The 16,833-nt window shown below is 42.1% G+C and overlaps 1 protein-coding gene across 1 annotated transcript in view; it reads left to right on the top strand.

The window, feature by feature from the left end:
- The window catches only part of ca16b (carbonic anhydrase XVI b), an 88,145-nt gene that overhangs the window by 65,595 nt on the left and 5,717 nt on the right, over positions 1-16,833 (top strand). Inside the window, exons 9-23 of the mRNA XM_079297154.1 lie at positions 2,428-2,606; positions 4,919-5,027; positions 5,140-5,189; positions 5,330-6,077; positions 6,915-7,053; positions 10,193-10,284; positions 12,210-12,301; positions 13,499-13,595; positions 13,712-13,794; positions 14,169-14,303; positions 14,403-14,537; positions 14,922-15,094; positions 15,236-15,371; positions 15,833-15,979; positions 16,379-16,472. Of these exons, the coding sequence (XP_079153280.1) occupies positions 2,428-2,606; positions 4,919-5,027; positions 5,140-5,189; positions 5,330-6,077; positions 6,915-7,053; positions 10,193-10,284; positions 12,210-12,301; positions 13,499-13,595; positions 13,712-13,794; positions 14,169-14,303; positions 14,403-14,537; positions 14,922-15,094; positions 15,236-15,371; positions 15,833-15,979; positions 16,379-16,472 (2,409 nt within the window). The remainder of the gene's footprint in view (positions 1-2,427; positions 2,607-4,918; positions 5,028-5,139; positions 5,190-5,329; positions 6,078-6,914; positions 7,054-10,192; positions 10,285-12,209; positions 12,302-13,498; positions 13,596-13,711; positions 13,795-14,168; positions 14,304-14,402; positions 14,538-14,921; positions 15,095-15,235; positions 15,372-15,832; positions 15,980-16,378; positions 16,473-16,833) is intronic.

Genomic DNA, 16,833 nt, shown 5'->3' with positions numbered 1-16,833 from the left:
TATGTGCATGTGTAAAACCAAGCTCTATCAACCGGTGCATGCAAGCCTTGGGCGTACCTATGTTTTTTTTTTTTTTTTTGGTTAATGATGATATGGTCCATAGGGCTGCAAATAACTTGAATTTTCATGATTAATTACCCTTCTCTTGTTTAGCTGATACATATTTTGGTCTATAAAATGTCAGTCAATAGGGAAAAATCAGTCAACGCACAATTACATAAAACAGATAAAAGCAGCGAATGCTCAAATTGCTACTGGAACCAAAGAATGTTTGACATGGTAGCAATGAATCAGGTTTATTATTTCTCAGTCATTATTAACATGTCCTATGTGGTAATGTTGTTCGTCAGTGTTAAGACTGACGTTGGCTGTAGCAACAATCATATGTTATAATGAAATAAGTACTGTAGTTGCGATGTTGGTATTTGGCCCTCCGATGACGTGCCTACCTTGACTGCAAAGTTCAGAAAATACAATTCGTACGTCAAAATCAGCATTCTTTGTGTTTTCAATGACATTGTTGTTTTCCCTTTTCTTCCAATGATGATACAAAGCCTCCTTAAAACAAATGGTATAGCCTTGAGAGGAGAGAGGAGAGTTTGTTTACAACTGTCAATTCATCCCCTTTATGGTTGAATCTGCCAGGAGAGAAATGCGTGCTCTGCTCTTGAGTGGTGTAGCAGACTGAGGTGAAACCACTGTGAGGCTGATTTTAGGACGTTACAATACATCTATTCACAGAAAAGTGTTTTTTGCTGGAGAGGCTCGAGCATGATGAATAATTGTGCCAGTGATTCTTTTTTTGTTCAACTTGAGATAAAGTGACAAAATACCATTTGCATACAAATTTTGAAAAAACGATTTAGATGAGCACTTGTTAATTCCGCTGGCAATCTGCCATTGTATTAAAAGGTTTTCATGAAATGAACGATCTCAGATCAATGAATTTCATAATTAATACAGAGACATCATGATTTCTCATCAGTAAACCACAAAGTTGCCCCAGTTATAGTGAACAAACTTGGATGATATGAAAATTTCATGTCGTGACGATCATGGCCGAGTTAATTTAGATTCATGATGGTATCCCAGCAATCATCAAATATGCTTTACACTCTTAAAATGGTACTTAAACATACTCAAATCACTTTACCTTACATTATTTTCAGAAATCAATTAATTTATTGCATCACAGATAGGACGTGAAGTAACTATCATTTTTAGTGATAAACAAACCCCTCCATCAATAAAGGATAAATACGTTTTTTTTTCATAATAGTTCACAATCCCGATAATGGCAATTCACAGCAATTAATTATCGTGAGTGTTATTTCAATGCCATCTGCAACAAAAGGGCTATATTTTTAACAAAAATAATAATCGCAACTGTGTTTTCTTTAAAGTTGCCAAATAGGAGTGTAGCGCTACAGCTGCTGTTGCTTTCAGTGCGACTAGGATGATGGCTGACGTGACGGTAATGATGCAGGCAGTAGAACCATCACCATGTCTTCAGCAGTTATTAAACAGGCTGCTTTAGAGCTACTGCAATTGACAACCAACATCTAACGGGTTACAATGCGTTTCACACCTGTCACACCTAATCAACACCCCGAGATATTCTTGATATTGTGTCGTTTTTTTCGCCCCTGTGTTCCGGTGTCTGATTTCCTCCCACCCTGTCTTCCGTTCACATATCATGGTGCATAATTTGCACCATAGTGTCACTTTGTTAATGGAGAACTGTGGTGGCAATTTAAATTTGATAGAAACCCTTTGTGCACTTAATCAGCTGACACTGGTTCTTGATTGTTGTTGCCCTGATGTGCTGAGGAGCACGTCCAGATTGTCCTTCACTCATACTGACTGATCCCAGTGTAAATATCCGTGCTGCAGCCTACACTGCCACCTTGAGGCTGACTTATGGGCTTTCATCCTCCTCATTTCAGTCTCCTGTTTAATGTTGCACGGACAGCAACCTGAAAAATTACGTCTCGGCAGGAAATTGCGGTATTATCTTTACCACATGTTTAGCACCACACCCAGCTGTTTGGTATTCTACCTGGAATATCTTGCAGTGATGTGGCATGAAAACGTCTTCCAGAGTGACAATCTGTACTGCCACCAAGTCAAGCCTCCAGAAGTGTTTCTTGTTATTGAGTTACTGTATTATCTTGCACCTTGAGGTTTCCTCAAGTAGAAATGGCTTTGAGTCTGGTCAGCAGCAGACAGTAATGATAGGCTTGTTATAAGGCAACGTGCCTTCTGCCAACAAACATAAACACATGTGGTCAAGCAGTCCTCCCTACACAGCCTTTCATTTTCACTCAGTTGCAATCACACAGTGAAAAAGTGCCATTTTTATTATTTATTTTTCTTTTCATGCTGTTTTTTTTAAATCGTACTCCCCTTTACTCTCTGGTCTTTCAGTGTGCAGCAGTGCCCCAGTGAGGATGAAGATCAAGCCGCTGAACCAGACAGCGCTGATGGTGAGCTGGGAGCGCCCTCTGGCCGTTTACCACCCCCCCATCACCAGCTACATGGTCTCCTACGGCTGGGTGAAACGGGATATTGCTGACGAAAAGACCTTCACCAAGACTGGGGACCAGGTGTGTATGATTGTATTGGCAGCTGCCACTAACAACTGCCCCTACCATACCAAAGCCGTTTCTCAGACTTGTCGTCATGGATCTGGTTTAAACAGCTCTGCTTGGTTTGCAGAGCCTCTGATGTATCCGGCTGGATCAGTGACAGTGTGTATAGGAGGTGACAGGTTGTGATGAACTCTGCGCTCGGCTGTTGCTTGATATGAAGGGACCAGACAATCCCCTGTCACTCACCTGTCACGCAGGACTGTCGCATACATTGACAAGTTGAACTGATATATATGTAATGTGTTGGCAAATGTGCCTGTGGCCTCCTCGTTTCAGTTTATGCATTTTCCATTTATTCATTTAATGTCAGTATAGGCTCAGAGATAATGTAGAGCAAAATATATCAGACACAGCAATACAAACAAAAATATTGTTTGTATTGCTGTGTCTGATATATATGGAGTGCATAAACTATTGGCAGATAATGGTAAATTTATGTCATCATCTGATCAATACACTACAACACAATCTAGTTGACAGGAACAAATAGTTGATGAAACAGAGCTATTGTTAGTTTTTGTTGCATTAGCAACAGTGATGCCAACCAGGCAACTGTGCTCGAGTAGTACTTTAGATCTCAGTGAAGTTTCTGACACCAGTGATCACACAATTCTGCTTGTGTGCTTTAAACATTGAGTTACCACATCATTCCTTCCTGTATCCCTCTAAGACAACATTCACTGTCTCCACAGAAATATATCCTCCCCCCTGCTGGAGGTTACACCTACAGGGCTGTTCTTTTTCCACACTACATATTTTTCTCCCCGGTCACATATCCTTCCATTTGAGGGAATCCAACACCCAGCTGTGCGTCTCTTTTAAAGCCCACTGACCCCCAGCTGTCTTGACCGTCTGCATGACGTAAACAGTGCAGGGGCAAAACACTTACCCACTGGTTCAGAGACTTGGGATCAGTTCCCTTGTGGCAGTTCTACCTCCAGCATGCATTTCAGTAAACACAGTTGTCATTTGTGGGAAGCCGGTGAGGGATCATGCAATGTTGCTGCACTAGTGACTACTACTGGTTTATTGGAGCAACTGCACAAAGGAGGTGGGACGTGAAGGGATAGATGTAAACCTTTGCATGTATTCCCGCCTCCCTTCCTTCTAATGCTTAGAAACTAGCTAATAACCCCTTCTACCCATTAATGTGTTTGGCTTACTTTACTTGGATGTTTAACCTTCACTGCGCAGGATTGTGTGTTTACAGTTTGACAGTAAAAAGCTGTTTTCAAGATGCAATTTGTGGTCTAAAATGCAACTTGCATACAGATACACTGAGGATGAGGAGGGCCTATCAGTGAATTAGGAGACACCTTGTGTTTAGTGGTTAAACGTTTGAATTTAACAATATTTTCAAATTCATCGTAGCATCTGGAGGAGTAGATGTAGTTTTGTGGAAATACTATATCACGCACACGCACTATTAGTCCATGCAGTTTATATGTATCTCTTTAAGAAACTATAGACAAGCAGGTTGAAATGAATAGGGAACCAGGCTTCCTGCAGTCAAGAACACCCCCACAGAATTGAACTAACGCTGTCCTCAGCTAGAGATAAATTAACATGCATTTCATTCATTCAACTTCGGCGTCAAATATGAAGGAGTCATTTCTTAAAAACTACATGTGAACACATAAGTTGACTTTGTTGGCTACTTGATGACTTTAACAGTTTTCGGAATGACAAGAATTATTTCTTTGTTGTTTTTATATAATATCTTTATATTCTGTTCGGAGCTTTATGTTGCTGTACATTTATTGTAGATGGCTGACAGAAAGAATGATTAATGTGTCCATGAAGTGCTCAATCTGGTTACACACCATAAATACACTCGGTCAGTCACAGTGACAGTGTCCTCTCGGCTGTCAGTCTTTCTTATTTTGCCCACTTCATTTCCATTTCAATTTTCAGTTTCTATCTCTGGACACCTTTTTATCTGAATTGTTTTCAAGAAATACTGGAGCTCTCCAACACAAGAGGCAACAACCCATCCGTGCTGAGGGCCGTTTTAGCATAAGTAAAGCCATCTGCAAAGTGCACCACACAATTACTTTAGGCAGGAAATTAGGTTTTAAACTGCATCGAACTCGTTGGTCATACGCTGTTGACAGAACAGTGGCTTGGCATTCTATGTTTTCATTGTGGCCAATATAAATTAACAGCATCCACAGTTTGACATTTTTCATTTACCCATTTAAACGTTATTTACAACATGTTTGCAAGTGGTCTTAAGTGTATACGTATGTGCATCTTTTATTTTGCAGAAAGCCGTCATCACTAATGTGTCCCCTGACGTCCTGTACCTGTTCAGAGTGCAGGCAGTGTGTCAGCATGACCTGCGCAGTGATTTCAGTCAAACCCTGCTCTTCAGAGGTACCTGGTCAAAACCCTCCAGCCATCGAGTCATTACTTATTCTTGAAGAAGAACTCATTTTGATGCACGAAATGTATTTTCAAGTGCTTGCTTGCTCTTTTTGTTTTCCAGCTAATACAACAAGAATATTTGAAGGGTCTCGTATTGTGAAGACTGGGATGGTGAGTTGACCAGAAGATGGCAGTGAAAATGTGTTTTTGTATGTTAGTAACAATCTACATGCCAGGAGGCATGAAAGACAATGATGAACATTCGCGTGGTTCTGTTGGATAACCACTTTTTCTCTGCCTGTATCTGTCAGCCCACAATTTCTCCAGCGTCCTCGGCAGACATGGCTCCCATCAGCTCTGGGTCCTCCACTTGGACGTCCTCTGGCATCCACTTCTCCATTGTCTCTATGGCAACGGGGATGGGCCCGTCCTCTAGTGGCAGCCAGGCCACAGTGGCATCAGTGGTGACGAGCACCTTGCTGGCAGGCTTGGGCGTGGGCGGGGGGGTCATCTCTTCTTTGCCCAGCTCTGTTTGGTCCACAAAAGCACCCCAAGCCACGCAGAATCCCACCCGTCCATCCATCCCGCCTGCAAAGTCCAGCACCGAGCAGGCAGCGCCCCAGGGCTCCGAGACAGACACTCCGTCTGAGGAGAAGCAGGCTGCACATGAGGAGGAGGAGGAGGAGGAGAAGGAGGGGGAGAGAGAAGGAGAACAGGAGGAGGGAGAGGATGAGAAGAAGAGAAAGAACAAGACTGCACCAGATAATGAGGAAAAGCAAGCCAACAGCACCGTGGTCAAAGAGCCTTTAATCCCCACCCCCGCGTCCACAGCCAAAGAGAAAGGAGAAGGGAAGCCTACAGTCAAAGGCACCACGGTACCCTCAAGCACTGGTGCCGATCAGTTGGTCAGCGTAGAGAAGAATCCCACAGATGTAAATGCATTCTCCACTGCGGAGCCTCGTAATGACACTGCCGAGATGCAGATTCCCCACAGCTCCACACTGTCTCCAAAGATCAGTAGTGATGGCAAGAGTCTCTGGCCTTTCTCCGTCCACACCGGTGAGCAGACCTCACAGATATGACACAATATGACCTGCTGTACCTTCTCAATCAGACACATCCCTTTTGAATTTGCTGCAAGGCTCTTCTCCTTGTTATCAGCTATTGTACAAGGAAAGGCCTCTCCCCAAAGCATAACTCTGTAATCGCTACCAAAGGTTATGGAGCCCAATGTAGCATAACAAATACATTGATTTAAGACAGCGACTGCACTGGTTACCATTTTAGTCAAAGATAAAGCTCCAGGCTTTTGTGTCACTACAACAAAGAGGCCTGAAGGCAGGAATCAACCATCTGCCATCGGGGATTCTGCCTCCAGGAATCCCTTTCAGCATATTTTGAAAGAGTTTGCTTTGAGAGAGAGAGAGAGAGAGAGAGAGAGAGCATTCCGAAGTTTTTTTTGCCAGATGTTGTACCCTCACAATATTAGATGTCAGTGATAATGTCAGTGGGATTTAACATGATAGACCTGTGGGTTTATTGTTCATCATAGGTTTATTATTATTAATATTAAGCTCAGACCAGGCTCAGGTTGACATTTGATATATAATGAAGTATGGTGAAGATTAAAGCCCCCTATGAGAAGAATTAAAACATGTCTGACTACTCCCAGTGGTAGCTTCAAAAAAGACACTTTGGCAGACTCCGTTCATGGATCTGACCCTGGAGATACAGAATACAGGACTAACAACAACACAGAAACTTACCTAATTTCAAACATGCTATAATTGAAAGAGATCCTGCACATAGGCACTTTAAAGTTGGCAAATGAGCTGGTGTAATTCAGTCAAATGTTTATTTTTAGACATGTATTTATGTGCCTGTGTTACGTTCCAGACAGGACCATCTTGTCCAACGTGACCCGGACCCCTCACCCGGGTATGGGCAGGATGGTGTGGATCGTGCCCTTGGTTGTGGTGTCTGCTCTCACTCTGCTGTGCCTCATAATGCTGCTGATTGTGATGGTCTACTGGAGGTGAGTTCAGTGTATCTCATTCCAGATGGGACGTTGCAGGTCTTAAAGTTTGGTAGAACCGTAAAATCAATCAAGTTTTATTTCTAGAGCACCGTTCAAACAAATCAACTCAAAGTGCTTCACAAATGATTGACGAGACGAAAATGGAGAGAAGATGAAGAGACGAATGAGCAATAATAATAAAAACCATAACATTTTTTGTTTCTGTTTAAAAAATATTGATATTTTCAGGTACTCTTGATTCCCTTGAAAGCTGTTTCAACAGTTTGGAGCATAGTGGGACGACAGATGAAAAATAGCCTCTTGGCTACAGCAGTGTTTTTATTAATGTGCTCTGTCCCTTATCAAATAAACCAATAAATAAAGTGACTGAAAGCAGCATCATCAAATGTTTTTTTTCTGCTTCGTGGAACAGCTTAAAGATCGAAACCAGAGGATCTTACAGGTTCATAAACTGAAAGCATTTCTGGTGCAAGCCCATGTAGTGAAAAAGAACCAATACAAATACTAACGGGTAACCAGTGTAAAGATGTTTAAATAGGTCGTCATATGTGCTCTGTCATTACATGAAGTGCTCATACATACAAAAATGTCTCATCTTACTGAAGGTGTCACTGATACCTCGCTCAGTGGTATTAAAAACTAGCTGCCCCATAACCCACACTGACCCCTCCCATGAATCTCACGTGTCGGGTTAAGTGACAAGCCTGCATGTCTGGATCTTCCAGCCAGTCTGCTCCACTTTAAGACCCGTCTGTTTTATGCACATGCATGCATGAGTGCGCATCAATCTCAACCAGTCTGGTAGCGAGACTGCTTTCATGCCTTGGTGTCGTACATCAGGCCCATCACCCACCTGGGTGAGGGGTCAGGAGACCTGAAGGGCCCAGCAGAGCCAGCAGGGGTCCCAGCTGTGTCTTCGTCTTTCTGGGCTAATTTCCAGCAATGCTATTGGAGCCCCAGTAATCACATTTACCAGGCCATTGGCACATGTGGGATGGTTGATGAGTTACAAATAGCACTATGGAGCATATCCTCAGCTGGTCTCATGCATATTTACTGCCTACAAAGGGTCTGTTTCTAGTTGGGTGGCATTTTCTTTATTTACAGCCTGAGATTTATTTATTCGTGAAATGTGTTGGATGCATTTCATAAATTATTTCTACCATGACAGTTTTCTAAGTGTGAGATCACTGCAGCAAATGATATGGGCCAACACAACCTTACTGTCGCATTTTGTGGTGTCAGATAATACAGGAGCGTGGTATAAATAACAGCCTGGTTATCAGCTCCATAGAGGTGTTCAAAAACAGACTGTGGAAAACAGGACGACTGTAGCCGACTCAGTCAGTGGATATAGATTACTGAGAGTCGTGGTATTTGAGTAGAAGAGCAGGGGCAGCTTTGAGATTAGAAATGCCCATCACAGCTGTTGTTGTGATAACTCTTGACAGTTCACAGACAATGCCTGCTTCCTCTGGGGAAAAGACCATGGTGACAGATGAAATCAACACATTCACACTCTTCACTCTCCACGCTCTGTGTGGTCTCTCTTGGGGACCGTGCAGCTATTAAAGCCAGATGTTTTAGTCACTAACAACTTAATACCACAATCCATTTTGTCTAAATTTCTTTGTTCAAAATGTGATCTGTTGACCAGCTTTTGAAGATGAATGTCTTATTTTTAGCTTGTTCCTTTTCACAGTCTTAGGTTATGTCGACGATGGAATTAATTGCTGGCCTTACAGTGCACATCTGGAAGCCTCAGAGGCTTGAGGTGTTTGTTGAAAACCTCCAGATGTTCAGCTGAGAAAAACGAATCCCATTTTGTGTTAGTGACTCAGTGCTGCTGACACCGGTGTTGAATGGGATGCATCTCTCCACTGACATCTATTCAGAAAGCCTATTTCATGCCAGTCACATTCCCCCAAAGCAAATTGTTCCTTTGAGATCATGGAAGAGAATCGGAGAGGGGGTGTCGACTGTTAGCCGCACCACATCTGCACCCACAGGGGGCCATTGGATTGGGAGGCTGTGACGCAAGCCGGATGGGGGGCTCTCCTCCCTTTCTGTTGTTCACCCTCCCCTCTCAGTCTGTCTCTTTCTCTCTCTCTCTCTTTCTATATCTTTTTAAATACAGTGCAGCCATTTTTATATTTTTATCTCTGTGCATTGCTTTATACCTCTTGAAGAATGACAAGCATCTGCTCCCTCCTCTGCATCAAGTACAGGTAGGATTAAACATGGGAAAGAGTCGTGTACAATGTATTCATTAGTATACATTGTGTGTGAATAAGGGGGAGGGGGAGGCTGTGCAAGTTCAGGACCTTAAAAATGCATCACTTACAGACAGTCTGTGTTTTTCAGGAGCTTTTAGACAACATCTCACTAATTATTAAAGAATTGTTTTTTTGTTGTGCTTAATTGGGGAAGGACATCTTCAATGTGAAGTGTTTTAGCCTACAAATCTGTAATATCCACAGTCAGTGAAGTTAGCTATTCTCTAAAAAGCATGGCTGACTTCAGCCTATCTGCATTCAGCATTGATATGACACGTTTTACAGTTTTTCAGTCTGTGAACTGTGTAAAATTGGAAAGGGAATATGCAGGAAGCGGCACAGACATTTTGTCTTTCGAAACAAGAGGAATTACCCCGATGGATAAGTAACGAATGTCAAAAGTTTCAGCTGGTCACATTGGTGCATTGAGCAGCATCTGCTGGCAGCAATCACGCACATTTTCTCCAGAAAATTGACTTGGAGTTGATTTTGCTGTCCTCGAGTGGAGTGGGATTTCTTGAAAGAGGTGTATGTTGACCCGAAGAGAGAATCTGTGTTCGGAAAAGTTGTCTTCAGTTTGAGTAAAGAGTTAAATTTGCCACTGCGCTGTGTGTCGCTGTAAGTTGTTTACCTTTCCCCCACGTAGTTTGCTCAGACTGTCTCCAGGAGCTGCTCTGTGTGCGATCAGCTGTGTCCCACTCACTCTGGGGTTTTCATTAGCCGTTTCCTGCCGGTCCCGGCCGTGTCATTCTACAGTATTCAACTTGTAGATGATGTTGACGGACCAGGCTCTGAGAACAATGTGATCAGGACTCCCTAATAGACTTTACTGTGCGTTTCCTCTCTCTGTGTCCCTGTAGGAGATTTTTCCAAACAGCTCACTTCTATGTGGAGGAAAGCAGCTCTCCACGGGTGGTGGCCAATGAGAATATACCAATCATCCCGATACCAGGTAAGCCGTATTTCTGTCATTATATTGATCAGTGATTCCCAACCAATGGTACTTGTATTATATAGTACCTGTGTGGTACTTGTGTACTCCAGGGGGTATACTGCAGTTGCTTTGCAGATTATGTCACAGCTGAAGAAATTGGAACAAATAGAGATTACAACTGAATGCATCGAAATGCATCCTCGTATGAAGTCAACTACAATACCAGAACACATTGTTTAAGAAATGTGTAAAAGTGAACAAGCGATCAAAGAAGTTGAAAGTTTTCTAATGAAAAGTAATAAATGAATATGATGAATGGCTGAAAGTGATGGTTAAAAAAAAGTTAGTTGGTTGAAAGTAATGGATAGATGTTTAAACCAGCTAGCTAAAAGGGCTGGAATAAATAAACAGATTAAGTAGTAAGCTTAAACTAACGGATGCAAATTTGAGAAAGTCAGTTTAAGTAAGTTTCATTTGACAGGACTGTGGGTGTACATGGACAAAAAAAGATTATTATTATTAGTTATTTTTTCAAAAAAAGTTGGCAGACTGACACTGAGTCCAGAAACTGTAAAAGTAATCTTGATTTACTTTAAGTGATATATTCTTGTTGGTAAAGGACACATCCACAAACCGCCATGAACTGTTTTCAAATGGTTTTCTCTATTACCGTGATGTCTTGCACAGTTTCTGTTCATTTACATGTGAAATGACTCTGAGAGCACCTCTGCAGGAATCGTATAACTGGCTTTAAGTTGCGTTTAATGTCCCAGGCAGCAGTGCAGTGGCAGCGCGTCGATATTAGACTTTACGACTTTCACAGCTCGGGGACATCTCCAGGCTGTGATATCACAGTTTAAGAGCACAGTTGATGCCAGTATCGACTCCACATTCATTAGGCTTTTATTGCTTGTCTTTTTCATTCTTTGTGCCTTTCTTTATTCTTTCCCTTTTCTTTCTGTCTGAAAGCAGACAGAAAGTCTGCTCTCAGACATCGAAACTATGGCAATTTTTATTCAGCACATATGTTCTGCATGACTGCCCATGTGCTTGATTGAAGTTGAAAATGTGCAAGTAAATTCATTTCATAGAAGAGTGGCTTCACGGGCTCAGAATTTGCATCACTTATCTCCATGGATATTTGTAGAAATATGGTTTTAAGGGCAAAATGACAGAATGGCTCCGCTGGTAAAAGCATCTCTACTGCACATGGTACTATGGGACACGCAAGAATACATGCGAACATATCTCTGTACAGTTTAATATCCCGTCAAGAAAAATTGAGCCTAATCAGCCTTACTTCATTTAAATTTGTAGCCCCTAAAGCCACATCTCAACCAGAACCATTCAGAGGGAACTGGTTAGCCTGATAAGTGACTCTTGACACTAATAGAGAGGGCATATTGATAAATGACCAGATTAACAATCCAGACTTCACCTTTATGCTGCAACCACTGAGGCAAGCAAGAGCCCCAGCTGCAAGGGTGTATTAGTTAAGCCATTTGCCAGTATCGGCAGCAATGACAGCTGGGTCCCCTGTTCTATTGTCCCAATATGATGGTGACCAGCCTTGTCAAAGAACCCTCGTGTGTGATTTGGGGCTGATTTGACTCAGATGAGACGGATGCTCCCGCCTATAAACGCTCAAAATACCAAATCTAAACATTTGTGATAGAGGTCAGTCTGTTAAAACACCACAGACATCTTTAAATTTCTTATCTTTTCTTTTGAATTGAATGTTTACATTTTTGCCTGGTTGCAATAATAAAAAAAAAAGGTAATCACATCGGTTACCAAGTATTGCAAGCACATTCACGTGTGTACACACATTCTCGGAATAGATGGTGGCTAGAAACAAAGCCTAGTAATGCACTACGAACCACACACACACACACACACACACAGTAATGGGCACTTTGCTAACTGTTCTGTTTGTTCTGCAGACGACATGGACGCCATCCCCGTTAAGCAGTTTATTAAACACATCATGGAGCTCTACAAGAACAACCTGCAAGGTTTTTCTGAGGACTTTGAGGTATACTTTCAACCCCACTCCAATAGTTATTTGTTTTGATGCATTGTTAACCTTTGTTATACAGCTAATGGTGGTTTTACATTTGAGTTCGGTTCCGTTGGGCCGTACAAAGCAAAGGAAATAGGCAGTATATTAAGTCTTGCAGCACTTAACTGCACCGTAGGTGTTCATTTATGTTCTCGAGAGTCTCAAAGAGCTCATACAGAAACAATTGACAATGAGCATTGTCATGAATAATGTATCATGCATCTCAGTCAATGTTTAGTGGCTGTGCAGCTTTCTTCACAGTTCACAATCATCAGATTTAATCATCTAAAGTGAACTATTATGGAGCTAAATCCAGGCCAGTAGTGATGGTTTGAACTAAAAATGAGTGAAGGAAATGTTTTTTTGTTAAATATAACTGATTCAGTTCTGGAATTGTTTTGAATAAAATATTTATTTTCATTTTCATATATATGTTGGTATTTGAGGTCTTATATTTTTCAGTTGCATATTTTATATTTTCAGATTCAGATCTTATTTTAACGTGGTTGAGGACGGTCCTCAGCCTTCTTTGTTATGCTGTCACTCATGATTACACGCCCTTCTCAGTTGATGCCACCTCCCTCGTTCTGAACAGTGGTTGGAGATTATTTTCTGCATGCGTTTGTGTGCAGGGTTACTACTTTGGAGCAGATGGTTGTGACAGAGAGAAAGATCAAGAGAGACGGCGGTTAATTAGAGAAGGTCTGTCTGCTGGTTGACTGGATGGGAACACATTCTCTGTGTAACCAGCTTAAGAAACAAGGCCCCCAGAAGATTCCTTCTAATTGGGGTCATTTGATGTGAAGCCCGTGTGCATGATTTTCAAATGCATCGCAATGAAGCTCTGTTAGAAAATGATTGTTTGATTTTAGGGGTGGATGGGTGCAGTGTGCTGTAGTGAAGAAGAGGAGGGCTGTCTTGCTGGAGGCCTGAGCTCAAGCCCCAGTGGCAGAAAGCATCTGCTCCGCTGAAGTGTCCTTGACCGAGACACTGAATCCCCGCCAGTAGTTCTGCTTCGCACTTTATCCTGAGCTCCTCATGCAGGAAGCATGTTTGAAAGAAGAAACCTGTCCCTTGTGAATAGAAATCTGAGAGGTTTTACTTGGTTTCCATTACATCTTCTCTGCTTGTTCAATGAAATCCATCTCTGTATATCTTCCCTCTCTCCAGGAGGTCCAACGCTCCACAGCAGACCTGAAAATCACTGCAGAACACTCGAATCATCCCGACAACAAACACAAAAACAGATACATCAACATTGTGGCCTGTGAGTCTGCTGTAAAATCTGACTATGATGTCTACTGCTGCACAATCCAATAATCTGTTCATAACATGTCATTATTTTAGTAATCCAAAAATAAAATATATCAATTCTCTCCCTAGATGACCACAGCAGGGTGAAATTACGAGCTCTGGCGGGGAAAGATGCCAAACATTCGGATTACATCAATGCCAACTACGTGGATGTGAGTGACTCGTTTTCCTCATGAAGCTCCTAGTTTGGTTTTATTGTTTGTGTTAAAAAGATTGTGAAATTCATCTGCATGGTTCTGTCCTGTGTCATGTGCTAAACGGGGATAAATGCTGACTCCTTTTTTTTTTTTTTAATATTGATTTGGGTAACAAAATCATATCAGCGACAGACAGAGCAATACAAATTGTGTGTCTATTTAAAGAATATTGAGTAATGTATGAGCATTTCCAATTTCTGTCAGCTGAAGGAGTCGATTTCATGACCTACCTGTGTCAGTCCTATCAGCGATATCAGTGGTTGTGGGTAATTTGTAGAATATTGATTGCATCTTACCAGTAAACGTATCCCACCACTCTCCTGTTTCAGGGCTACAACCGGCCCAGAGCTTATATAGCTGCTCAGGGTCCCCTCAAGTCTACATTCGAGGACTTTTGGAGGATGGTGTGGGAGCAGAACACCGGACTCATTGTCATGATCACAAACCTGGTGGAGAAAGGGAGAGTAGGTTCATTTTTCATGTTATTTGCAGAAGTAAAAAATACAGAACAAATCCCTTACTGTACTTGGTACGTCATTCATTGTGTCTGTTGTGTCCTTCAGAGGAAATGTGACCAGTATTGGCCAACAGAGAACAGCGAGCAGTACGGAAACATTGTGGTGATGCCGAAAAGCACCAAAGTGCACGCCTGCTACACACTGCGGCGTTTCCTTATAAGGAACACTAAAGTAAAAAAGGTAACTGAAAGTCAGACTCCGTTTTGTTTGAACTAGATTTCACTTATTTTATCAGGTTGCATCAGATATTCGTTACCAGGTTTGTGTGTGAAGTCCTTCTCTGATTTGCTGAATTGGGTTGCACCATTAACATGTATGAATGTCCTCGCTAGTAAAGACTTCAGTCATTTGTAAATTGTTTGCTAGAAAACATCAGTGATACTATCCAATCAAAAGCAATCCACTAAGTAAACAGGAAGTCTCTGTTGTATCACAGGGTGCAGCATTGTTGTGGTATGTAAACACAGTAATAACTAAGCTAAGTCAGTGTATAAAACAGCTAATGTTGGGAACATGGTAATACCTTCCATGTACAGTGGTCACACATCTGCTCTCATGTTCCAGGGTCAGAAGGGGAACCCAAAAGGGAAGCTAAATGAGCGCATCATTGTCCAGTATCACTACACGCAGTGGCCTGACATGGGAGTGCCAGAGTACACCCTCCCCGTCCTCACCTTTATCAGCCGCTCGTCAGCGGCTCGCGCCGCAGACATGGGCCCTGTCCTGGTGCACTGCAGGTACGGTGCTTACCGGGTTCCCGAGCTCCTGTGCTGAATGAAATGTTACTTATGAGAGTCTCTCAAATGTGCTGACTTCGTTAACAGCTCCCTCTATGGGCATGCCATTATGCTCATTTTGCTTTATGCTCTGCTCCTCAGTGCAGGGGTTGGGCGCACAGGAACATACATTGTCATTGACAGCATGCTACAACAGAACAAGGACAAAAGCACAGTCAGCGTCCTGGATTTTCTCAAACATATCCGCACACAACGCAACTACCTAGTTCAGACTGAGGTAAGAACCCCGAAATCATCCCTTATTTTGTGAAACTGGATTCCTTCTTTTACATTAGAAAGGTCACTTGTGATTAAAGAGTTATGAAAGTTATTCAGTTTGATACTGTAGGCTTAAGTTTAGCCTTCCAACTTCCAAACTGTTGTTGATTCTAATCCAATAGTTTAGTTTAGTTACTTCAAATTATGAATACAAAATATAATCAACTACGGAGTCATTATTATAGATTAAACTACATAACAGTATATAAAGTAATGTGATGAGTGACTGCCTCTGCCCTGTGACAAACTACTGGAAATAAATCAAAATGACCTACAATGAAATAAAATAATATAATAGCATGTTGAGTTTTAAAAATGTATTGTTTTTTTTCACAGGGTTATAGATAGATTTAGTTTTTGTTATTATCTTGTCACATACATACATGTATGTATTTCAACCACTTTTCCGTCTCCTCTCAGGAACAGTATGTTTTCATCCACGATGCTCTGATGGAGACCATCATGAGTAAAGAGACAGAGGTGCCCGCCTGGCAGCTGCATAGTTATGTCAACAGCATCCTCACGCCCAACTCGACAGGCCGCACACTGCTGGAGAAGCAGTTCAGGGTGAGTAGATCTCCTGGGAGTGTCACCGGTACGTTTAGACGAGCTGTCACCATCTGCAGCGGCACCACCGCCAGCTGAAATCAAGGCTGTCTCTGGATCAGAGGCTTGTTAGCAACGGTGCACGTGGCTTTCCAGTTTGGGACGGGAATAGATTGAAAGCGTCTCTGATGTTGACTGTATTAAAGTCATGTCTGTCACCCTGCCGCCCAATGCAAAGCTTGATGAATCATCAGGAGAAGGGAACTAATTGCTCGCACATCATTTCACTTCCTGCCGATCCTCACGTGCTCATTGTGAAAAAGACTAAATCCTGGCTGTTAAAGGACATTGTGTCTTGTGATTTTAATGTACAGTGACTCAGGACTGTGATGATCTGGTCTTTGCTTTCTGTCTCACCAGCTGTTGACTCAGTGCAATGCACGCTTTGTGGAGTGCTTTAGTGCCCACAAAGACTGCAACAAGGAGAAGAACCGCAATTCCTCAGTGGTTCCCTGTGAGTATCTTATCTCTTACCACGGCGCAGTGGCTGTGGAGCTGAGGATTTGGAGAACCGAGGTCATGTTGAACATGTTAAGCCGCTGGAGTTTGCATTCATTGGTTGTAATGAGTTTACATAGAAAGCCATTGGGGCTGCTGTCCTGAAAATAGTCAGACAACAACATTAAGTTGATAATAATAAACAAAATGTGGACACCATTAAGAGCATTTCTGCAAATAATCTTGTTTGTGTTGGCTACTTTTCTTTCATTTTATAAATGTAAGAAAATACGACTCAGCGTTTCCTAATGTCGCATTTTCACATCTTCCTGTTTTTCAGTCTGTAAATTATTAACGACAATTCTTGTTCCAAAATT

This window comes from Melanostigma gelatinosum, assembly GCF_949748355.1.
Source record: "Melanostigma gelatinosum genome assembly, chromosome: 3".
Taxonomy (NCBI): Eukaryota; Metazoa; Chordata; class Actinopteri; order Perciformes; family Zoarcidae; genus Melanostigma; species Melanostigma gelatinosum.
This window is presented reverse-complemented; position numbering and strand designations above follow the sequence as displayed.